The 24924-nt window shown below is 34.6% G+C and overlaps 2 protein-coding genes across 2 annotated transcripts; one reads left to right on the top strand and one right to left on the bottom strand.

Moving 5' to 3' along the window:
- Positions 1-1244: 1244 nt before the first annotated feature.
- LOC128238921 (uncharacterized) lies at positions 1245-3040 on the bottom strand. Its single transcript, XM_052955252.1, has 4 exons — positions 2979-3040; positions 2607-2803; positions 2070-2188; positions 1245-1820 (listed from the first exon to the last, which is right to left on the bottom strand). Exons 2-4 carry the CDS (start codon positions 2801-2803, stop codon positions 1327-1329), a joined length of 810 nt encoding a protein of 269 aa, XP_052811212.1. The 5' UTR covers positions 2979-3040; the 3' UTR covers positions 1245-1326.
- A 9955-nt stretch (positions 3041-12995) lies between these two features.
- LOC128237556 (beta-1,4-N-acetylgalactosaminyltransferase bre-4-like) lies at positions 12996-20144 on the top strand. Its single transcript, XM_052953148.1, has 6 exons — positions 12996-13302; positions 15060-15292; positions 15617-15804; positions 17061-17183; positions 17540-17635; positions 18338-20144. The coding sequence occupies exons 1-6, from the start codon at positions 12996-12998 to the stop codon at positions 18474-18476; spliced, it is 1086 nt and encodes a 361-aa protein (XP_052809108.1). The 3' UTR covers positions 18477-20144.
- Positions 20145-24924: the final 4780 nt, after the last annotated feature.

The following is a 24924-nucleotide window of genomic DNA, read 5'->3' on the forward strand; positions in this document are numbered from 1 at the left end:
GACAGTAACACAGGTTATTTTGATAAGTCAACATTTTTTTAATAAGTAATGCTGGGAAAAAAAACAACACAACATTTTTTTGCAATGAAAGCTAATAGCGTGTAGAAAAAAACACAGACAAGTTCATTTCTATTTTGGGAAGCCACGATAATGTACCCCTGGTGGTTATTGAACCAAGAGTTTCTTTGGCATAGAGGGACACCTACACCACTAGACCATTCCCACCCTTTTTAGGAGCATTATACCATTTTTATAACCTTGCTGAACCTCTATTGAATTAACATATTTTTTCAAATTATTTATAATAGCATTCAAGGAATATATTTAATAGTAAAATTAAATAAGTAAAGAAATTCAACAACATCATTCTACTTGTGTATGATTATATATTTGTCTTTTATCCCAGTAGAATTTACGTACAAAGTACAATTTCTGCAATATTTTTCAGGGTGTTTTATGAACGAGTTAACGAGGCGTTTACGGTATGTGGAAACGCAACTTACTCTTCGTGTTCTTTATATTTTACATTCGTCATGCTTCGATAGATTTGTAATATGCACAGCTGACAAATACCACAGGCAGACCATACATATATCGAATTATATGCCTTACTACAGCTGAGTTGAACCTAAATGCAGTTGTCCTTGTACCTGCAGGAACGCAGTGTATAATTTGATTTAAATAAGTATGTACTTTTACAGGTTCAGTTTTGAATACGTGTCAGTTTATATTTACCAATGAGATCCTAAATTTGAAAAATAATAAGTTCAAGTTGAAATAAACATTCACGTGTCTTTCGTAATTTCATTGAATGATATTAATCATAAATTTTCGGTTGCAGTAGCTCAATTATTCACCTCAGGTAACGGCCGCAATATACCAAATAAACCATATAATAATGGAGCCTATTGTGCAACTTTATAATGTAAAACTGGGTGACTTGGGCGTGCTCACTACAGCCTAAATCATAACAAATGTCTCATGTGATTCGACACATTACACATGGGCCTTAAATGTTTGAATTATGAACCATGGTAACCCTTGTATCCCTTTAATATACTACTGTGTCTTCCGCTCTGTTGTATCTTCCGCACAACAAAAGTACTCCCAGTGGAAATGAATTAAGAGTTCTTTCATGGGTTATATAGGAAAGCAAGTTACGTTTCTTAATAACATACATACCAAACATGTATCAAATGTATGGACTACAACGAGATTCAGAGGTTATAATGTGCAGCATGATGTCCTTTTTCATAGTTTTTATTTTTTCAAGAAAACAGCAATATATACAAGCACTACAGAACGGTTTAATGGTTACAGTGTAGTTTATACGTGAACGTAGATAGCCAGATAATCGGCGCGCTCGAACTGACTTCTCTCCCAAACATCAGCAGAGTTCATGTCAGAGTAGACGAACTGTGGGTAACGGACGTGTTTGTCCATCGCACAAACCCCTTTCTCCTCAACTACGGCAAAGTGGCCAACGTCGCCAGCACACCCAGCATACTTCTGATTGATAAAGAACCTCCGCAGCACCCGGCCGTCGTCCGCACCAATGACCGAGAAGAAATTGAATGTAGCGGACGGTGTGAGATCAGACCAGGAGGATTCCAGGATTTTGGTTTTATCAAACCAGCTCGTAATCGTACTACCGACGCCGTTAAAAATAATATACGCCGTCTCAATGTTGTCTTTGTAAAGTGCAAATTTCACGTGCTTGATCTTTAAAGATGTCCAGCTTTGCTCAAGATTTGCCTCCCGGAAATGGGTTGTGTAGGATCTGGCCATGTCCAATGGTTTCGTTGTAGATGTGCCTGTCCCTGTGAGGGAAAGTTGTGACACGTTGTGTAATATGACGTTTTTTGATTAATTTATCCCCATTGAATCATAGATCCTAACAAATTTTAATGTCAACAAAAATGAAAAACACTAGAAAAAAACATGTAAAAATCCACACGTATCTACTTAAACTCATTTTCAATAAAAAAGTTGTTTTTTCTGCTATCAAATACTATTCAATATTACGCTGCATGATATGTCGCTTTAAACAGTACAGTTGTGATTCTAACCTTTTGTCCATGCGTCGTACACAGTCTGTCCGTTCCCTGCAGAGGCCCGGAACACCATTTCCCAGCCGTCCCTTTCCAGATATGGCACGGTCAGGGGGTCCTCTCCATGGGGGTTCGGACTGTTAAAATTGATTAAGTGTTTTACTAGCAAAAAAAACATCATGGTCATCATGTTCGATCTATTCACTGTTTGGTTTAAACACAGTAACCTTTCAAGGTATGCAATCTTAGTGGTGTAATATCATGCAAAGTGAAAGTAGGCAACAAGAAATAATTCAATATCGAATAACTGATTTAACGAACGTAACATTTGTTGCGCTGTTTGAGATATTTTATTACAGATTTTCCTTCGCTATGTAAGAGCTCATTGAAAGAAACGACCGCTAATTAACAAAAGCCATCATCAATCCAAAATGCTTGAAAACCATCGACCGAAGACTCTATGAGACAGTCAGCAAGGTTAGTTAGTTGATCACAAGTCTTAGCATCATTGTAACTAGTGATATACGTTAACATAAGGTGATGAATTATTCCTACTAAGGCTTAGTTAGCGTCGCACGTCGGTTGTATTTGTTCTGGAGAGATTGCAGTGTATTGTCTGTCTCCTGCAGACGGGCCTCCAATGCATCCAACTTCGTCAGAAGTGCAGTCTGATCGCCTTTGGGGTTCGGCTCTTGTGCCACAGCTAAGCACAACACAACACTCATAGCGATATAAACCCCGGTAATTGCCATCTACAAACAAAAACATATTATTAACACTTTGCATGCAAGATCACATAAATCAAGTTCAATAGTATGAACCTGATGTTGCTTGAATTTACCCATCGTTTTTGTGGAATTAATAGCATTATATCAAAGCAAGTAAGGACAAAGTTAAAACAAATATCACTTAAACATTTCAACTTACGTTTAATCCTTCTACGTTCTAGTGCGTATGGTATGTTGATGGAGAAGAAATACTAATATAAGTTCATACTCATAAATGGCCCTATATATAATGGACTACATCCGGTTTATGAGATGTTGTTGATGAATAAAAGTGGTTATGAAACACAGAAAGTACAATAACAAACAAGGTTCTTAGAAATAAAAACACGCACCTTGATTTACTCTTATTACAATGTACGGTAAACAGTAAATAGTCATAAAACATGTGAACCATATAGGACACTGTCGCTGGTATCATTTGTCATTGATAATTTTAATGCTCAACGGATTTTGAGTGCTTTTTTTAATATTAGTTTTTTCTTCTAGATATGCAACTCTATCATTTTAATTGAAAATTCGTAGTAGACACGATGACTTGTTTCCAGGTAACACGATATATTATAAATTAGACTCGACATTTAACGACAATTTTGTAGCGTATATAGGTGCAGACGAATTAGAGAATGATAAATTGATAAATGATCAAATATAAAAAGAAGGAAATATAGACGCCTTGACAAATATTTTTCCGATCTTTCTTTGTAAAACATGACAGAAATACTTTGAAAATACATGTAGGTCATATCTTCAGAATTTTTATAATAGTCATTCTAATTAGAAGGATTGGTAGAATACCGGCGGAAATTATTATTATTATTATTATTATTATTATTATTATTATTATTATTATTATTATTATTATGATTATGATTATATTATTATTATTATTATTATTATTATTATTATTATTATTATTATTATTATTATTATTATTATTATTATTATTATAAAAATTGCAGCTTTTAATGATAAGAAGGATTGTGAATATGAGTACTGTACACAATCCAATAATTAAGAAATTTAAAACACCACTGAGGGTCATATGACATTATAAGGACCGGCCAGTCAGCCACCGTATGATGAAATAGCGGAAACAAAAGAAAATTGTCGAAAACTGACATAATCTTGGTATCGATGTGTGCAATGCATTGAAACTTACTAACTGAAGTATTACATAGTTCTTAATTAATTTTTTCGCAGTGTTTTCGTATTTTCCAAATTAAAAAAGATTACTGGCTATGTCTACCTAGTAGAATTCATTCCTTATGCGTGATTGGCTAGTCTATGTTATCACGTGATATTACCAAGCTAGGTTATAGCTTAATTATATCACTCGTAAAGAGAAAGCCTTCGTAGCTCAGTGGATACAACGTTAAACTGCAATTTTGGGCGACACCGGTTCGAACCCGGTCTTTGACACAATTTTTTTTTTTTAAATTTTGATATTCTTTTTTACAAGTCTGATATCAACGAGTAAAATATTTTATTTAATAATTGTCCTGAGATTCTTTACAGAAAAAACTTTTTTGGTACCAATCTGCTGTACAGTCCCTTTAAAAAGGAATTTGTGTACGGCTGATCCGTAATATCATTAAATCTTTCTAACACAAGATAGGAAAGAAGAACATATGTTGCTCTTTCAATGACATTAGGCATATGAATGCATTGATAGGGGGCGACTCAGTTATTAGTTTATCAAACTTGGTGTTGATGGACACATTTTGGCCATTGCTGTGGTATATGTAAAGTGATGTGAAAATGGGCTTAGTATATTGGTTCGATGTCAGATTTCTTTGACAGTAAAAATGTCTTTTTTACAATAGGAAATCACATCCTCTATTTGTTTTGCTATCTCCTCCTCATTGATTCTGAACTTCATTGACAATTGATGCAATTTTCGCGGAGCCATACAGGGATCTTAATGAAGAGAAACAGAGTAGAAATTAGGAAGTAAAAATCATCATTTAATTATCCGGTTTCGCGGACCTTAGTATTCTTTTGTTATGGATGTATTCGTTCCCATGTTTAAAGATAGTGATAGGTACATATAGCAGGTTTGCGGGCTAACATGGATACACATCACCCTTGCTTTTGTATCATAAAGTAAAGGAAATGGTAAAGATATCAATTTACATTCTTTGCTTAAAAATAACAAATATAGAAATATATAATAAATAAACTTTATGTTTATAACAATATTTCTAGACAAGTTTGGAAATGTACATTGTATAATTCAAACGATATATAAGACCAAGCCTTTTAAGACAACGCACTCGAATTTATAAAATCACCGTTAAAGACATCATTCCGTACAAGTTCTGTTCAAATCATTTTATTACGCTTTTGTTTTCCATGTTTATAAATAAAATATTGCAAAATAAGTCATGATTATTCATGTGTGCAATATTTGTTTTTGTTTAGTGTTTATAAAGATAAGCTATTCATTAAAACTTTCACATCTACAACTGCAATTAATCATACTTACGAGTAATGAAAGTGTCTACTCTATCAAGGGCATTCACTTTAAGAGATATCGTTATTTAATTTACGTCATGCTAACGCAATAATTATTAAAGTAAAAATCATGGCCCGTAGCCTCGCTGACAAGCTGCATCGGTTAAAAGATTCCAAAGCCATAAAAAAAGAAATATAAAGATAAATATTTATATTCGCCTAGTTCTTAAAATATATAAAATTTTACGTTCATATTGTTTAATACGCAATGAGTTATGACGTCCTTTTTTCAATATGGCGCTCCAATTTGATTAGCGCGACGCCATTAACCAATGATATACGGCATTACAAAAGCTATTCTTTCATTCAAGAAAATATTGTCGGTGACATTTATTTTAAGAGCAGATACTCACTTGCAGAAGATACTGATAATTTTTAATCGTCCGGTTAGCGAAGTAGTTAGCGCACTCGCTTCTCACCTAGGCGACCCGGATTCGATTCTACGCTTGGCGCATGGGAGTTGGGTTTGTGGTTACCAAGCCGGATAAGTGGATTTTATCCGGGTTCTCCGATTTCCCCCACAACACCACACTCTCGTATAAAATTATGTCAACGAGAGTGATAAATATAATGTTGTAATAACTTGTTTCACAATCGTTGTAAAATAAATATGTTTAAAACCTAAATCTTTTAAAAAAAATGAATATTTGTATGTAAATATAAATATTGATCCCGCTTCTTGGTAATTTGCTTGCTTGCCCTTCTGCGTTCATACAGTATTATTGCACGAAAAAATGCAACCAATCCTTTAATAAAAATGCAGGTATTCCTTAACAGACTAACTTCTAAATGGTTAGTACATAATGGTTAGTACATTATTATACTGCTTAATGTATTTAATGCCTCTTGGAGAAAAGGACACAAACATATGTTGAGCCACTATTTGTTTTTACTGAACCAAACTCATGCTTCGATTGTACTTGGGCAAAAGCCGTTTGCATGCATGCGGCCATATTTTGCTCAAGGTTTTGTTATGTTACATTTTTTAGTTTAATTTTATCCTCATTTATCACTGTACAAAGCCTCTGTGGCGTTTACAATTAGGGAATGTCGTTGATGACTTTTTGTACAGGATACGACAACAGGATACATTAAAATGTTTCAATGAGTGTGTTTAGAATTTTAAGAGTTTTGGAGTTAAAGTTTAATAATAGTTTTATGATGTAACAGAATGTCAACACAAGAGACAAAAGCAGGTGCTCGATATACAAAACAAGTTAACTCATTGCGTGTATGCCATTTGTCAATGAACAGAGCTGTCGATAGATCGTTAAATCCCAACAATACCAAAATGAAAGCAATGGAGGCGTTGAAAAGCTATAGGCGCGACAAGAGTTATTTTCCTTTATTTTACAGATCTGTTCACATACTATGAATTTTAAATAAAACAAATGAGAGGCCTCAAACTGTATGGTTACAACAGTCCGATAAATGCCTGTCATTGCCTAAGAAAAGGTGATATATTTTTTTAAATACAGTAAGCTATGTGTAACCTCTGCAGTAGGATATACGAACATTGCTTTCAACTCGCAAGTTTATTATTAGTGTTTTGTAAATTAAGTGAAATCCGATATTTGATGAGGCCGTTTTTTGTTCTATTTATAGTAAATTTAACCATAATATACATAAATATTGCCATATCGCGTTGTTTACGTCTCACAAGGGCTACTATATCCAGTGTATGGTGATCCATCGTGATATTGTATTTATATAATTTCAGTTGATATTATCAACTGCCTGAGTTGAATATGATAATGAAAACTCCGTCACATTTTGTAAGTGTGGCGAAGAAAGATGCACGCATGCACTTGACTATTGAGTGTAATGGAATATACCTCATAATCATATATATGAAAAGGCATTTAATAAGCAATATTTTAGTGTATTTAGGCGTAAATTGGCGATAAATCCCTTCGGGAATGACTGCATCTTTGTCCCGATTGTTCTCAGTAAATCAAAGCATTGCAAGTGATGAGGGACTGGGGAACATGATGTCAAGCATTGAAGAGGTGATTGGGACTAACAATCTGCATTTTGTAGATGGAGATTGCATAACGATGGATATCATGGTTGAAAGTTTGTACAAGTGGATGATGTATATATACTTTGTAAGTCAATACATTTTTCCGTACTGTAGAATTGCTTTCAAACCTTGCATCATTTATTCATAGCTTACTACTTGCAACATCAATTGACAGATTGTTATTGAATTTCTCTTATTGTTTGCAGAATTATCATGGTTGAAAGTTTGTACAAGTGGATGATGTATATATACTTTGTAAGTCAATACATTTTCCCGTACTGTATAATTGCTTTCAAACCTTGCATCATTCATTCATAGCTTACTACTTGCAAAATCAATTGACAGATTGTTAGTGAATTTTTCTTATTGTTTGCAGAATTTACAGACCGATATTCTTTACAACATCTTTCATAACGATATAACACACGATTTTTACAGTAAACACCACACAACATATTATTGCACATAACAGACAGTACTAACACTAAGGTCATGCTCAGTATTGACGTAATTTTAATTGATGTTAACCTCATTACGCAATCACCTCTTCAATTCTTTGCGTCAACAAAATCGTTCTTGACCAGTCCCCGAATCCCTCAGTGATTTCAGTAAGTGGATTAGTGTATCTCAACGCGTGCACCCCTTTGGAGATAATCGAAAAAGCCTCTACAACAATATTGTCAAAGCTACACTATTTATATGACGCTGCTCTATGTAATACCAAAACGGAGTCTAATACAGATGCTTTTGGCAAGTTCCAGCACACAGTAGCCAAGATAATGATATGCTTTACCTAGTGAACAAGATCCGACATGATGAAATCTATGAAAAGTATATAAAGACGAAGTTCGGAGGTGGAAATAAGCGAACTTCATTTTGGCAAAATACTGTGTCTCCCATATAAGTATTGAATGAAGCAGATTGTTTTCAAGGAAATATAAAGGTAAAATGTGTGTTACGTTGGGCTTTATTCCATATATCTGTGAATGTCTTACGAGAAACACCTTTTATTATATCCTCGATGACTTTAAGGCATGTTATATTCTTCCTACAAAATATTGACGAAAATAAACGGTTAAGTTGTTTTGCAGCCTGAAGTTTCCTTGTGGAAAACAATAATATCAAATGGTCCAGACTTCCTGTTGTTTGGAATACTACACCCAGCAATTCCGCTTCATTATTTATTGCGTTTTTAATTCAGTTTGTCGCGCAGACTTTGGTGTACACCTTGTACACTTGGTAATTTTAGCTGTAACAAATGTTAAACAACCTACCAGGAGGACTTGACGCATATTTCGGCTGAATGTCCCCATACAAATAATCTGAGAATTATATTTATAAATGATTTGCGGAACGAATTCATAGATGAAATATTAGTCCTCCGTGGCATTGATTTTTGGTATCTACCTTGAGCCCCATTATCACCACTTTGAGAACATTTTGCTGAGATGCATTTTTTAGTTGTTGCTCACAACTTTATTGTCAAAAGAAAACGCACGTATTATGAAAATGACTAAAGTACTTTGACTTTACAGCTATAGTAATGAATCTGCAAGTGAATGCGTAAACTTTTCAACGATTTCTTAAAATACCGTCTGTATTCATATTGCATGAAATGTTCTTCTTAGTCTGTTTCCTTTAGAAAAGCACATGCTGCAAGCAATTATTGTTTTGTTTTTCTTCTTTTAACTAAAACGGTCATACTTGGTTGTAACTCATACAAACAATGTCAAATTATTTAATTATTTTCTTGTGCCTATGCATCGCACTACATATTTTAACTCTTTAGGGGCTTTCCAAATTTACATCCAAGAAAGTGTGTATACTTTACATTGCACATTTAAAGAAAATGTGGTAGGTTCACCCTTAATTCAGTGCTTTTTTATTGTATGAGGATCAAATATCATAAGAAAATTCATACACAGCATGAAACATAATTTATAGTTACATCGTTATATTTGAAAAATAAAATGACACGATACGGACACGCTGGGAGTTGATTACGATCCATCTAACAAATTTAGCCATTACAGTAAAAAAATAGATTATTTGAGAAATATACGAAAAAAAATTAATTCTAATTAAAAATAAACTCCTGTACCTTCCTGTACTGAAATTGAGATGTGTGTGTGTGTGTGTTTATGTGTGTGTGTGCGTATGTGTGTGTGTGTGTGTGTGTGTGTGTGTGTGTGTGTGTGTGTGTGTGTGTGTGTGTGTGCGTGAGTGTGTGTGCGCGATGGGCGTGCGTGCTTGCGTACGTGTGTGCGTGTTAGTAAATCATGAACATATTCATACGTTTATGTGATTTAAAAGCGTTTGTGTTTTATTTTATCTTTAGTCATTTAGAATACCTAAGTCGTTTTTATTTTCTTATTTATTGGACAGCCTATACACACGATTTTACATGTACTTATGAATGTTATGTACATAATTGATGTTCGCTTTAGCTGAATTACTTTTCTTTATAAAGATATTAAACTTATTTTATGTCTTTTGGTACGCGATTTATTTCTAACATACTAGCATACACGTTCATACTCAGGGAATTTTACAAAATGCTCAATTTCAAAGTAAACATCATAACAAAATTCATACACAGCATGAAACATAATTTATAGTTACATCGTTCATAAAACACATTAAAGTAGATCAAAGACCAGCGGCTTGAATAGAGTTAGGCAGGAAAATGCATGTTTATTTAAAGTATATAAAGCAATCTTCACACCTAAGGACTGCAGTATGGCAAACCTGAGCGAGTACCTTTAAAGATTAAAGAGTACTCGCTAATGCGTTTGGACCAAAAATCAGTTTCTCCGGTAATACATCTGAAAATAATTATTTTATCATTTTTTTACCGCAGAAAAATACAGTCATGGTAAAAAAGTAGTTTGGTTTAAGTGGATATTCTTTTTCGATCATTAAGTAAAATAAGTTTATCTGGCAAGGCGGATGAATTTATAGGGTGAGCCGAAGGCGAACCCGATAAAATCCGTAGCCGAGCCCGATAAATTTTCTCCATCCACGGCACTTACCTAGTATTCTATTTATCCTGTTACTTTGTTTTATTAATTAATTAAGTATCTTTAAAAGTAAGGGGGGGGGGGCAACTGTTTTCCTCTGTTGACGTCATCACAGTCGGTATCCATGTTTAAATCGCTCCCAAAAGTTCTCAAAACTGTTCAGCTGTTTTCAGTACGTTTATATTCAGCGTCGTTTCATTTTAATACGTCAATATCAATTCAAATCATAAAACAAAATTTTAAAGGTGCATTAACATGGATCAGTCTCCAACTGATCAGAACTACACCGGTCATTCATTTCTGTTGTAAGTGAGATTTGTCATACACAACAGAAATGGATAAACTATCGACGAGTAACACAGTTTCCAGCATTTGCGGGCGGGATAAGATTTTCATATCACATGTAGATTTTCAGGTCGATTGTTTTCAACATTTGCCAGTGTCATTATTATGCAGATTGGTGGGAGTTTATGGGCGAGTGAATGTTGTGTTCCATTGGTTGCGGTCTATTGAAAAGATACTAAAAACAGTATTTGTGCTTTGCCTCTGACATTGCAAAATATAGAAAAGAAGTTCGTTTTCGCTGTAGATAAACATCACGTGGTCTAATGTCGTAATAAACTAAAGTTAACTACGGCACGTTGTTATTGGACCGATTTGTATGCAAGTGACAGGATAAAATGGATTATACATTAAAATTAAATACATTTTTTTTTTGATACAATCTATATATCATCAAATTAAACTACATCAAAATATCTATTACAACACACTTTCACAGCAACTTGGTCAAGTGCCAAGGTCATATGATCATACTATGGAGCAATTTATACAGGACTCCAACAGAAAATCATTATTACTTTAAATATAAAAATCAGGACGTAATAAGGAATTAAACTAGATAATGTTCAGGTTTGGAAGTTTTTATAAAAAAATAATGGAGCGCGGTTTTCTTGGCTTTAACGATTTAATTATTTCCTTATTCAGAAAAGAATACATATCAGATAGAATTTAGCTTATTTAATACTTCCTAAGCTTTACAAAACTAGCACGAGAGCAACAAACTGCTTTTTTGTCTTTTTTTTTGTCTTATCCTTTCAAAAACAAATCATAAATACCTCCCCGGCTTGGCGTTCTTTATCTTTTCTGTTATTATATAAATGTTATTGATTGTTTCGCAACCCGGGCCATTTTATCACCTCGTTACTGCCTCGTTACCATTTTATTCAGACAATTAGTATCGATTTTAAACGAAATATCCGTTTACTCAACACTGACCTTGACCTGAGAAAAACGGATAACTTATCATTGGAAAACTGACTTTATATTCTTTTCTTTTTGCAAAATTCCCCTCACTGCTGACTTCCATTTTCACAATCAGAGCTATACGGAGATTACGTACGTCGTTTAATAAATAAAGGGAATTGATCTACATTATTTGCGCTGTTTCATCAACCAATCAGATCGTCTGATGCAAAATGGAGTATACATCATCAAACGGGACGTCAGCAGTGAAAAAAGATTGCTGTTGTTGCGAAGAAATTAAACTATTATTACTTTATTAAAGTTCATGTACGAGGTAATTTGTTGAGGAAATTACTTAAGTATTTAATAAAGTAACTAGCTGACAAATTGTGGTAACGTTACATATAATACCATGTGAGAATATGTACACACTTACAGGAAAATACTATTGAGAAAACATATTTTTTACATTCAAATGTTGATCAAGTAGATCCAGCTTTTAACCTCGAGTTCAGCCTATTTTAAAAATCACAAACCATTCAGCTTCAAAGGCTATAAATATGGAAGGAAGCCAATGGTCTGAGAATGTATGACCATGATTTGATTCACTGCCATGCGTTCACTAAAATAAGACTGTAATTATGGCAAGGCACTTCCAAATTGGTGTAATTTGCCCTGTATACCATCTGTGTAAAAACCTCACCATCGAATATGACCACCTCTTTGTTATCTTTTCTGGTGTGTTTGGCGACAATTCCTCCATCATTATTATGCTGGCTACTGCTTTGTTTTTATCATATTTCACCTAACATACTTAAAAACGTTGTTGTATTTTCAGAGGTAAATCAGCGTTAAGATGAGACCTTTTTGTATACATAGATTCCCAATAGCTGTTTAAACATTGTTGCAAAGTTAATGATTTCTGCTTTTTTCGGTGTGTTCTGCTTAATGTCCGACATGGTCTTCACAATAATTCTTTGCATTGGAGTAAACTTGTTTTCCTCAGGTTGATCTGACCCATAACTTCTTGAGTCGATGACTTGAGACACATCATAGGTTTAAGAAGATATTATTTGGTCATGTTGGTAGTTTGTCAAACAGCAATATGATACTGTAATACATTCATGTATTGTCCAAAAGTGAAATATGCCGTGCATTTTTCATGTTTGTAATTTTGAATTTATTATCAAGATTAAGTTTTATCTAAAACGGAAATAAATGAGATCGCATAATTTATAACAAACATTTGATAAAACGCGGCTTTTGAAGCGCGATAAGACCATTCAAATGTGATTTGTTAAGCATTACAGCTCTCTTTTCATCAAATATGGACTTGTTTAATTAATGCCCCACGATGATGCGGCGGTGTATTAGATTTACATCTCTTGTTGTGTTTTTGATGGTTTGTTCCGCCCTGGTCAGTGTTATAAATGTAGGGCAATTGAACGTCTCTCTCAATACGAGACTTCGTGTTGCAAAACTCTCATCCGGCGCGGCTTCCGGTCTGAACAGTGAGAAACCAACGTATGATTCCAGAATCGGAAATGACAACACAGGACGTATTTCCAATGACAAAACGCCAAACGTTATCAGGGAATTAACGTTTGAATTAAGAGGAAACGGTTCTTTAGACTTTTGTCAGGCTGTTCCAGATTCTCTTGGTAAGACGAGTTAATTAATAAAAAATTCACATGGCATAATTATTATGTATGGTATGAAAATAATTAATTCATTGGAAATATAATATATGGCATATGTTTGTTTACTTTGAATGATATCAAATAGTCTGTATGAACAACTGAATATTTTGTTTTACTTTCAGTAAAGCCAACCTTATTCTTACTGGGGTTTTTAAGTTTAGCTTAACTTATGACTTGATTTTTTTACGTTTGGCATGGCTATTATCACGTAGACGAAAATTGTAAGATTAGCTTTGTATAATTTGCTACACATAACAGTTTGTATGACATCATATTTAAATACAGACTTTATTTGTTATCTCCTAAAACACCCCTTTGCATATTTAACATTCCGGTTAAGCTATGTAAGGACGCTGGGACCTTGTGGTAGACTTCATAATATGTACAGCCTATTATGTGAAGGGGGAGGACGTAATTTCGTTAACTACTTTGGGAGTTGTCATCACGGAAGCGCTTTTTTCATCGGCGACAGGCTAGCATTTTCTGTTCTTGTATTGACGCATTTCTTTGTCACTGCGGTCTTGTGTGATTTTCTGTATAACATGAGGCTCGTTCGCCTTCTGAATCGGGCCATGGTGAAGTTCAAGTCCGTTCCTGATGTGAAAAATTTGTTGACTTGATAAATGAAACACATAACATACTAAACCGAAAGACTCGTGATCATTAGCGATTCCTAGAATTAAAAATGTATCCCCTCAAGGCTTTACAATTGTGCAGACGTTTGTTTGTATTTTACCAAATGTGGGTAATGTGGTTGCAATAAACAAAATTGGGGTTGAGGAACAAAACAACGGTCAGGAATCCTGTACCGTCGAGTGATAACCATGAAGTTTGAAAAATAGGAATATATACATGAATGCACAGTTATAACATGCCCAGATATGCCATATTTGCCGCGAAAATACGTAAAATTGTGGATAAAATTAACACGTTTATATTTAAACATTGCCCCCCTAAGCCACAATCTGTTCAGTAACTTTTTTATCTTTAAAGTTGTAATACCGAACTAAAATGTCGATGGAAGAATATGTTTTTCGCCACATACTGGACGCATACATTTTTCAAAATGTAAAGAAACAAATCCAATTACCAGGCAAAAAATGGTACCTAAATCGGTACTTTTCATTCTAAATCCGCCAATTTGTTTGCCATGAAACATTTTTCTCACTTAATGTTTGCATAAAACGAGATAACGTCCTCCTCCTTGGTATGCAATTCTTTGAGCCTTATGCGGATCTTAAACTAGTACGATTACCCTACAATTGACATCATCATCTTCAGTATCGTCAGTATCATCATCATCATCATCGGCAGCAGCAGCAGCAGCAGCAGCATCACAAAAATGCAAATATATTTCTTATAAAAGTACCATCACTCGAAATGGCACAGCTTGGATCGTAAACTTATTACTACTACTCCTGTCGGATTTTCCTTCGTGAAATCAGTGAAGCAGCACGCGAATACATTCAAACACGTACGAAATCAAACGCATATATGTATATGCATGCTACAGATAAAATTCAAATAATGTCATACATTGGAGTTTATAGGTAAGGCGCAAACTCAATACAAACATAAACATGAGCTCGATAATAAAAGTCGAAAAAGATTTACACATGCTACATATACAATTGTGAAGATGTTTAAATGACCACAAGAATAGCTTTAATTGGGTTGAAACCTTTTTTATTAATACATATGTTGGTTTTTCATTTTAGAAGGAAGACTTAACATTGACCTTGAGGCAAAACTACAATCTGCACCGCCCCCGGTACTCGATGATGTGTCGCCAAGTGGCTTATGGAGTCCGGAGAGCTGCGTTGCTAGGCAACGGATAGCAGTCATCATACCTTTTCGTGACAGGCAGAAACATTTGGACATTTTAGTATACAATCTTGTTCCGTTATTGAAACGACAAAAAGTGGCCTTCCGAATATTTGTGGTAGAGCAGGTAATTTCCTATGTATATGGATTGTATTCCGATAAGAAAATACAACCATTTACAAATGAACATGTACAACAACAATATTTTACCTTTGTCAAGACGTCTGGCTCAAGCGGAATCTCGAACATATCAATATTATTAAATTGGTCTGATTATCATCAGGACGAAATAATATTAATACAAATTTATTAGGCAATTGGCAACCACTCTCGTGCCGCACCTCTATTAACTTCTAAAGGTATATTTATGAGATACAAACTAATTTTATCTAGTATATGCAAAACATATATTTTGGGAAGATTGATATATTATAAATAAATATCTTGTCAGTTTGGCAACAAAACCTTCAACAAAGGTCGGCTTATGAACATCGGGTTTACGGAAGCGAGGAAGCACAATGAGTTTGACTGCTTTATCTTCCACGACGTCGACCTCATACCGGAAGACGACAGGAATATGTACACGTGCTCTGAGAATCCTCGTCATATGTCCCCGGCCGTGGATGTCTTTCGCTATAAGTGAGTTGTATAGGAATGGTGACCGCACCAGTTTGTAGTGGTAACCAGTGCATTTAGGCTTACAGAGTCAACGGCTCTGCAGACGCCATTATTATTCCGCTCTACATACACGGCCGGGCTGGTTTGCCCTGGTAGATGTCTGACTAAATTAGGGTCTTGAGCATGTTTCTGTAGTTTTTCACATATTGTGCGCGAGGCTTTGTTCAAATATTTGTCTGTTCATATACTTTTTCTAGATAACAATTTATTACAATTTTTGAAGTGTTTTTGCAAACGTCTTATATTGATGATCCTCTTGCTTAACTAAAATAAACTTGGATTTGCTGTGAGTCATCGTCAAGTAATTAACCAAAAAAACTTTTATCATGAGCTTCGTGTAAAAGCATGATGCAAGTTTTGCTCAAGGTGAAGTAATATCCTAATTTATAGCATAGCCTGATAAGCGCGGAGATAATAATTTCCTTCAGATATCAACCAGGAAGTTTGTCAATTTTCTCATTATTCTTATTACCCTTTTCTTTTTATTAAAGAAGAAAGATTCTTTTATCAGAACCGCTTGGTGACGTCATTGCATTGCTGCACTCCGAATGCATTGCTGCACTATTGGTGACGTCATGCATTGCTGCACTCCGATTGCACAAGCAGAACATCTTATGTCCAATAGTTATCGATTTTTTTCCTTCCTTTTTCAGCCTTCAACACATTATTATCCACAATTTCAGCAACCACAAGTTATAAAATTTATTTTCTAATCAGGTAGTGTGCTTGAGGGGTTGTCGTTTTAAGTGCATGAAAGAAATCATTATAAAAAAAATATAATAATAAAGTTGCCGTACAATAAAAAGCTAGTTTCATGAAAACTTGATTGTATATGAACAAAATGACAAATGATATAATTATCCCTTTTAAATAATTTGCCAGCTTCTTACGTATGCAATCTAAGTATGCGCAATACGATTTCAACAAAGATTTAAGAGAGCAGTTCCATATTTGTTAGGCATACACAATTATAAAATGTCTTGTCCGGCACAAAGCTGTATTCTTCTGAAAACAACATATTTATGATGAATTGAATCAGATAAAAGTGCGCATATTCCAAGTTATCAGTTAATAATGATTGAATAGCAGGCTCTTTACAGAGGTAGAAAATTTCTTAAATGGATCAGCTATATTGCAGATGGCTCAGAAAGGCCAAACTATTGACAATATTAGTCATTGTCGAGGCAGTGTTTTTTCGTGTCTTAATTGTGTTTCAGATTGCCGTACAAGGCGCTGGTGGGTGGAGTACTTAGCATCAAGGCAGAACATTTTTTCAAGATCAACGGATATTCGAACCTTTACTGGGGCTGGGGCGCTGAGGATGACGATATGTTCTACAGGTAAGCAGACCTGATAATGATTTGAAACTTACCAATGTATAAATTACGCATAATAATGACTGCAGAAAAAGTACAACCGGGCTCACAGGATTTAAATATATTCGGAAATGGATCTTTTTTAGAGCAAAGCAACATTTACCTTAAGTATGAAGTTCGCAGTCACGGCCATATTGTTCAGTCAATGGTAGGTCCGATATGTCATTGAAATTTCAAAATGCTTTGCAACATTTGCAATTAACACTTGTAATTACAGTCCGAGTTATTTAGTACTTTCAAAAACCACTGCAACACAACTACATATATAAAATATATTGTTAAGTGGTTGTATTGTTGTAAGATGTAATTGTATTTTCTAGACTTTCAGCCTCGAAGATAAGTGTTTTACGGCCCCCATTCACTATTGGACGGTATAAAATGATAAAACACGACAGAAAAGATGTTTCCCCAATCAGGTTAGCAACCATATACTTACTCGTTCAAAGAATCAAATGAACACAAGGACAAGCCCAGTGGTATATCATGTAAAAAAGATTCTGTTCGGACACATACAGAGCAAAACCCAGCATACAACATATATACAAATGCAAACTATCGTTATCAGTAAATAGTGAGTTACCGTCTTTGCACAGTCAGCGAAAACTGAGTAATTTTGGGGGAGGGGGAAGTTCAAACCAGTTGAAATAAGAATTGCTCATATTTGTATTCCTTTTCCTTTCGATTGATACGAATTCAGGCATAACAACGGTAAATTTAAATTCACTTTTTTTGGTTGTAAATCCATTGAAGTCGAATTGCAATTCACAGTTGTATGTCCTTTACTTCAAAATCATCTTACTGACAAACAATGTAGTGGCAATTTAGTATAATCTCCGTGTCGTTGGCTACTGAATAAAAACTGAAAGTTTTGATATAACTTGTCACAAAATATTGATTTCTAAATAATAAAATTCCATTTCTATTGGGTTTTGTTAAGTGTATCAGGAGTATATGTATACCTTTTTACCAATTTCAAGCCTTCAATAAGGACAAGATGTTGGCACTTTAGGGAAGTGTTCAGCAAATGTATAATATATAAGTATATAATGCATCTACATATTACCTCTTGATATAATATTTTTCTATACAAGTACAGAATAATAAAACTTGTATTCCAGAATGCAGTTTTTAAAAACAGCGAAAACACGTTACTTAAAAGACGGCCTCAATACTTTGGAGTACAAATTGGTTAAAACCCGGTTTGAGAAGTTGTGCACACGTATAATAGCGAATGTGGGTGATCCTCCGAAGAATTAGACTGAATATCCAAAAGCAGATGTTGGTGATCCGCCGTAGAATCAGACTAAACATGCAATAGCGGACTTGGGTAATCCGCCGAAAAATCGAACTGATTATCCAAACGCGGTTTTGGGTGTTCCGACGAAGGATCAGACTGAATATCCAAACGAGGTTTTGGGTGTTCCGCCGAAGAATCAGACAGAATATTCAAACGCGTGTTTGGGTGTCCCGCCGAAGAATCAGACTGAATATCCAAACGGGGTTTTGGGTGATCCGCCGAGGAATCAGACAGAATATCCATAAGCGGATGTTGGTGATCCGCCGAAGAATCAGACTGAACATCCAATAGCGGTTTTGGGTGATCCGCCGAATAATCGAACTGAATATCTAAAATCGGTTGTTGGTGATCCGCCGAAGAATCAGGCTAAATATCCAAAAGCGGATGAGAGTTATCAGCAGAAGAGCGGACTAAATATCCGTTTTGATAACATAAAAGTGTTTAAAATAGCATTTCATATACTTTGGAAAGTGTTCAAACGGAACATTTGTTTAATGATTTATATATATAGAGAGAGATAAATGTAATGTTTATTTACAATTAATTCTTTACTTGAACCGGCATACTTTACGACTTACTTTATAAATGTTAAAGTAAATATATACCCCCATGTGTCTAGACTATATTCCCACAATCCTTTCCGTCCGGAATAAGACTTAACATTTCACTTGGTTTGTTTGGAAAGTTAAGCAGCCTGTGAATGAATAAATTTGTACTACCTGAAGAAACCCGTTCAAAAGAATTGTTGAAAGAAGAGACACTTTATTTTGTCTGTATCAATTTCTGAAGAACACTTCTCTTCACAGCTAAAAGCAATGGCAGAACTAGTGGGTATTCACAATTGTGGTGGGTTTACACTAACAAATGCATGTAATTAAGAGTGTACTAATTGTGGATGTAAACAGTTTTTGTTTGATTTGTTTTCTTTTTATTGTTTGGAATATTCGTGTCGTTTCAGTTTTTACCATATATTCGACTCCATAAAAACTAAGAAAATGTCCTAGGCGTTGAGTTGGAACATAATATTATCTCTCTTTGCTATCTGCACTCAGGCAGTTCAGTAAATAACAAAGTCGCCTTTGTTCGAATTCTACATTGTGTTGAACGATCACTAATATACAGAGAAAGTTTCCGGACAAACAGAAATCTAACCACTAAAGCTATGGCGAACTACTAAGACACTGTTATAAGTTGAAAGATCACTTTAAAAAGGCATGGAAGCCATATCATCCATACTCTCCACAGCTAGAGACAGTCATTTTATGGGTTACCTTGCTTAAATGTTATGATATTGTTGATGAACAAAGCAATACAATATTTTCTAGTTGAGATTTGGCATTGAGGCGATCAAACATGATTGCATTTAATGTTGTCATAATTTCCAGTTTTACAAAGACTGAGAACGGTAGTCTTTAGTTTACATAATCATAGCCATGTTATGTCTTTGGCGTTTACCCAGTGTCATTAAACCGGCTTTATGTTTAAACTTTTTGCTACTGAGCTTGTTTCTGTAGCTTTTCGCATTAATAATGAGAATTGTTTGATTTATTGCCGAACCCACTGTCACGAGTGGAAAATGAACTAATAACTGTAACGTTTTATTGTTTGATTGTTCTGAATGTTACACATTGCCGAATAGCATAGCATGTTATGATGTCCAATGCAACAAAAATGATAATTACACACATGCCTTTGTCAAAGTTTTCACTTTTAGCTGATATTTTTTCACAGTCTGGTGAACATGCTCAAATACTTATTTTGGTAGGTAGACGTATCATTATTGTACATCATGGTTTAGACCAAATGTAGATCCACATAGAGCACCGTTTACACAGCGATAAAGCTTAGACTGTGCAGTCATTGTTGATCTTTGTTTCGGTGACTTTCATGCGGAAAACCAAGTGAATGTTAACAAGACTCATTTACTGTCAAATGGTCGACCATCTTTGTTCACGCCCTGTGATTATATTCACGCAGTTTAAAAATTAGGTTTTAGGTATAATCTAGTGTGCGTGAAAACTCCTGATGATAATCAGCGTTCATGATCTGTCGATGATCGTGATTTTCGGAGATCATGGAAGAGCACATGACAGAGAATATAAGGGAACATGGGTTGCTCTCTTACCTTTCAGACAAACCAAAAGATAGCTTTCCAACTAGTCATGAGAACAAATTTTCAGCGTTACGTGTTTTACTCGAATAAACAAAGACAATGTCTTGGCCTTTAGTTGGTACATAGCCATTGTCCCAATTCGCTGTCTCAACTAGAGCAGAACATTGTATTAATCGAACACTAATCATAATGTACAGTGAACAAACAAACAGCAAACTAACTTTCAACGCTATGGCGAACTGTAAAGAGACAAGCTAATATTTCAATCATATTTGTTACGTTTTATTAGAAATAAATAAAAATTGATTTATATTTAATGATACGTCGATTCCTAAAGTCATAACTGAGGTTCTTAATGAACTAAACACATAATCAGAATATGCCACATCATCATAATGATCACGAACAAAACATAATGATACAATCATATCAAAAGTTGACTACCAGAAGAACTGAAACCATTTCATGAAACCATTTTATGGAAGTCGGTCCTAGTGAGAGTCTTAATCAGTCTTGATAGGGACACATTACAGATATAGGATAGATCAGTTAACGATTCACTTTACTAGGCTATGTGGGGCCATAGTTATAAAGGTTATCTTTATCAAAGGCAGGAAGAAAAAGACGCAATTTACCTTAATTTGATTGCAGTAATAATTTACCACCTTAAGACCATTCTCAGGATGTTTCTGTTAATAAAAGGGTATGACCCATAAAATCGTCATTAAATGCCATGCAATTTGCTGTTAAAGGGTGCATACTATTCGTTTGGAAGAATAAGAAAAAACAAAGAATTATTTTAAAAAGTATAACAACATCAATAGCCTTAAGTTATCTGCCCTGCGTTTGGTAAAGGTATTTGCGGCTAACGTTTATAATCTCGTTTCCTGCAGTTAATGTGTTGCGATGCAATTTGGATTCAAAACAAAAAAGAAGCCTCGCGTTTGCTCACGTGATTGCATGTAAGCCTTAACTGAACTCAGAGCTGAACCGGTCTTTTAAATAATGTTTGCACGAAGAAAACAGTAATTCAAAATGCGGTGATTTATATTGTCCTTGAACCAATTTATACGTAGCTATTAGTCGTTAAAACATCGGAGAAGATGGAAGAAGTGAAACCTTTTATCAACTACATGCTGAAAGACAGCCTCAAGAAAACGTAGTATCAGCATATTACTAATCATCCGCGTATATCAGACAACCGAGAGAGAACGAACCTCTAAAAAAAATTTATCTCAATTTAATCGTAGCAACTAGATTAATTGTTCGGGGCATTCCGGCATTAGTTCACATGCCATACTGACTACCTTCTATATGGTTCACAATAATAGCATGTTTATAAAATACTGAAGCTTTTAATTGTTACAGAGGCTCCATTAAATCGCAATCCAAAGCAAAGGGTTCGTCATTATAACGTTAAATGTGAATATTGACCTTCTTTTATCACTCTAGGTTGGACTTACTGTTTTGTATGCATTGATTAAAAAATTCAGTAGTGAAATGGTTTTAAATACCTTCTGGTAAGACCGAACGCTGTTAGATGAAATACATGTGTATTTGACTGCTTTGCGAATCCATTGCTCTGGTTGCCTATTGACGCTCATTGACATTTTATTAAGTTACTAATAATTTGTAAGAAATTATGGTGCTCCTATGGAAAGAAGGCTTGTTTGGACAATTTTCGTGCACACATAGCGGCTATTTATAGTCAAGGCTACTGAGCCTCAAAACAGGCTGAACCCAGACAAAATTGATACAGAAATGAAAGTTGTGTTTTCTAAAAGTTCAATGTCTGTAGTTTCCATAATCAAAAGGTTCCCAAAAGTTCCCGACTGGGAAACTCTATAATTCAAGATGGCCGCCAAGATGGCCACCATCATTTTGAAAAATACCAGGTATCATATTACTGCTTCAATGAATTACATTTTCTGCCTTTGAATGTTAAAAAATCTTATTTATTGTCATTATTATATCAATATTTATAGGAAGAAGTCTTGTTATGACATAGTTTCTATTTTTATGAAAATATTTAAAACAAATTTACATAATATATATACTGATTTTATCAAACTATTTGTTTTCTGTTTTGTTTCATTTAATTATTTATACCAAAAATGACTAATAAAGCCTTTCATGTGCTCAACCAATTCAATATGTGTAAATTTTGATATTTTTGGAACAGGTCTGACAAAAAAACTGTGTTGAAGTGTTACGTGTATTTTAACGATTTAACTTCATCTTAATCTATTGCACAACTTTTGATCATTTTCTTATGTTGTGATTTATAAGTTACTTTTTAATACCGATTTGCTATATTTGGAGAAGTAAATGTCCAATTTCAATGCATGCATAGACTGTCTCGGAGAAGCTATACATGTACAGACAATCATATGGAGAGTTTGATGTTCCACCATTATTAGGTATGATTATCAATACCATTCAATTTTTTTGCTGTAAAATGTACTGCACATTTGTTAAAAAAATATGTTGACAGCTTTAAGCTTGAACTGGAATTTTCATAAGGTTTAGATTTGAAATTTAATTATTTCCCTTTGTTACAAATTTGCCCCTTAAAATATTGCAGACAGCAAATATAAATAATGGACATTTGTATGCATTTCAGTAAAATAGAGCTATTAATTTCTCCCAGATTTCCTAGTTTGGTAAGAATATGTTCCCCCATATCAGTATTTAATTAAACAATTATAACAATGATTCTATTATATGTATTGTTACATTCTCTGACTTGCCTTAATGAATATATGTTTGGACAGAGCTCATTCGGATGGCAAATCATGAAAGTTACAGTTTTAGTAGTTGATCACATTCTTTATCCAATGGATGTTTTGCATTGTTTTACAGCAGTTAAATATCAAAATGCAATACATAGAAAGAAAAAGCGAGAGCAAACAGTTTATTTAAGATGAGCTAGTCACTTTGATGAACATTAAAATGGACCCTAGTTCTGAGCCATTTTCTAATAAGCATATGAAACGGCGGTTGATTGAATACTTTGGAGAAAGGATATTTATTTCTGAAAGTTGTGGAAAATCAAATGTAGTTACTTTGCGCAGTGAAGCATCAAAATTGATTGAAAACTGTTACAAACAATCCACAAGGGACAATGATGAAACGAAAAAAACAAAGATAATTCAGACTGCAGCTAAGCTTATCAAAAATGACATTTCAGAAATTGAAAGTAACCAAGACATTTACCCAGGCAGTGAAGAGATTGAGAATGTTGACAAATGCCTTAGTTATTTACCAGAATCACTTCGTATTTTACTAGATATTCTGATAACAGGCAAGGATACAGATTTGAAAAAAAGCTGCAATTGGCCAAGCTATAATACAGTGTACAAGTCCAATATCTTTACTGGCGCCATTTCAGTTAGGTCTTGCTGTCCAGCTGCATCTGTTGTTTAAGTCACGACTGCTTATGCCTAATAAAGATCATTGTCAAGGACCCTATTTATAGTATACCAACCAACTTTGCACCGCTGCCAGAATCAATTGTTGCTGACATGAGTTACAACATTGACATGCTATGGAAAATGTCTTGGTTATTTCGACCAAAGACACCACAGTGGAATGGAGTGATGCAAATGGTTCATGCTGGATCACATCCTGCCGTCTCAACGACAATGTTATTGCCAATGATAGACATGGATCCGAGTAATGAATCATGTATTTACTCTACACTGTCTTTTGTCACTGATTTGGCATCGGCCTACAATGTAGATCCAATTATCACATTTGACCAGCCGTTGTGGTACAAAGCACAAATGATAATAGATACACAGTCTCAAAGCAGTCCGATGTCACATATTGTTTGTCGTCTTGGTGGACTGCATATCCAGATGAGTTTTCTTGGTACCATTGGAAAAATTATGACTGATTCGGGACTTAAGGAGTTGTTAGAAACTGTGTACGCAGAAAATGTAGTTCCACATATGCTCAGTGGAAAAGCAAGCAATCAGTAGAGACATAAGAGGGCATTTACTAGCAGAGAGAGTATTATGTTCACTATTAGCAATGAAGGCTTTCCTGATTGATAGTCCTGATAATCATGGGTAAAAATAAAGAAGATGTAACAGCTTGTGAAAACGAAAATCTGCATTTCAATAAACAAGGTGTGAATGTTGTTAAAGAAAATGGTGGCACAGTTGATGAGGTGAATACTGAAGACATGACCAAATATTCAAGTGAGTGTTGTTTAATGAAAAATAGCCTAATGCACAGTGATGGAATAAGCGCTCCCAGTGAAAACCCAGATATTGCAGACATTAAATCAG

This window comes from Mya arenaria, chromosome 6 (assembly GCF_026914265.1).
Source record: "Mya arenaria isolate MELC-2E11 chromosome 6, ASM2691426v1".
NCBI lineage: Eukaryota > Metazoa > Mollusca > Bivalvia > Myida > Myidae > Mya > Mya arenaria.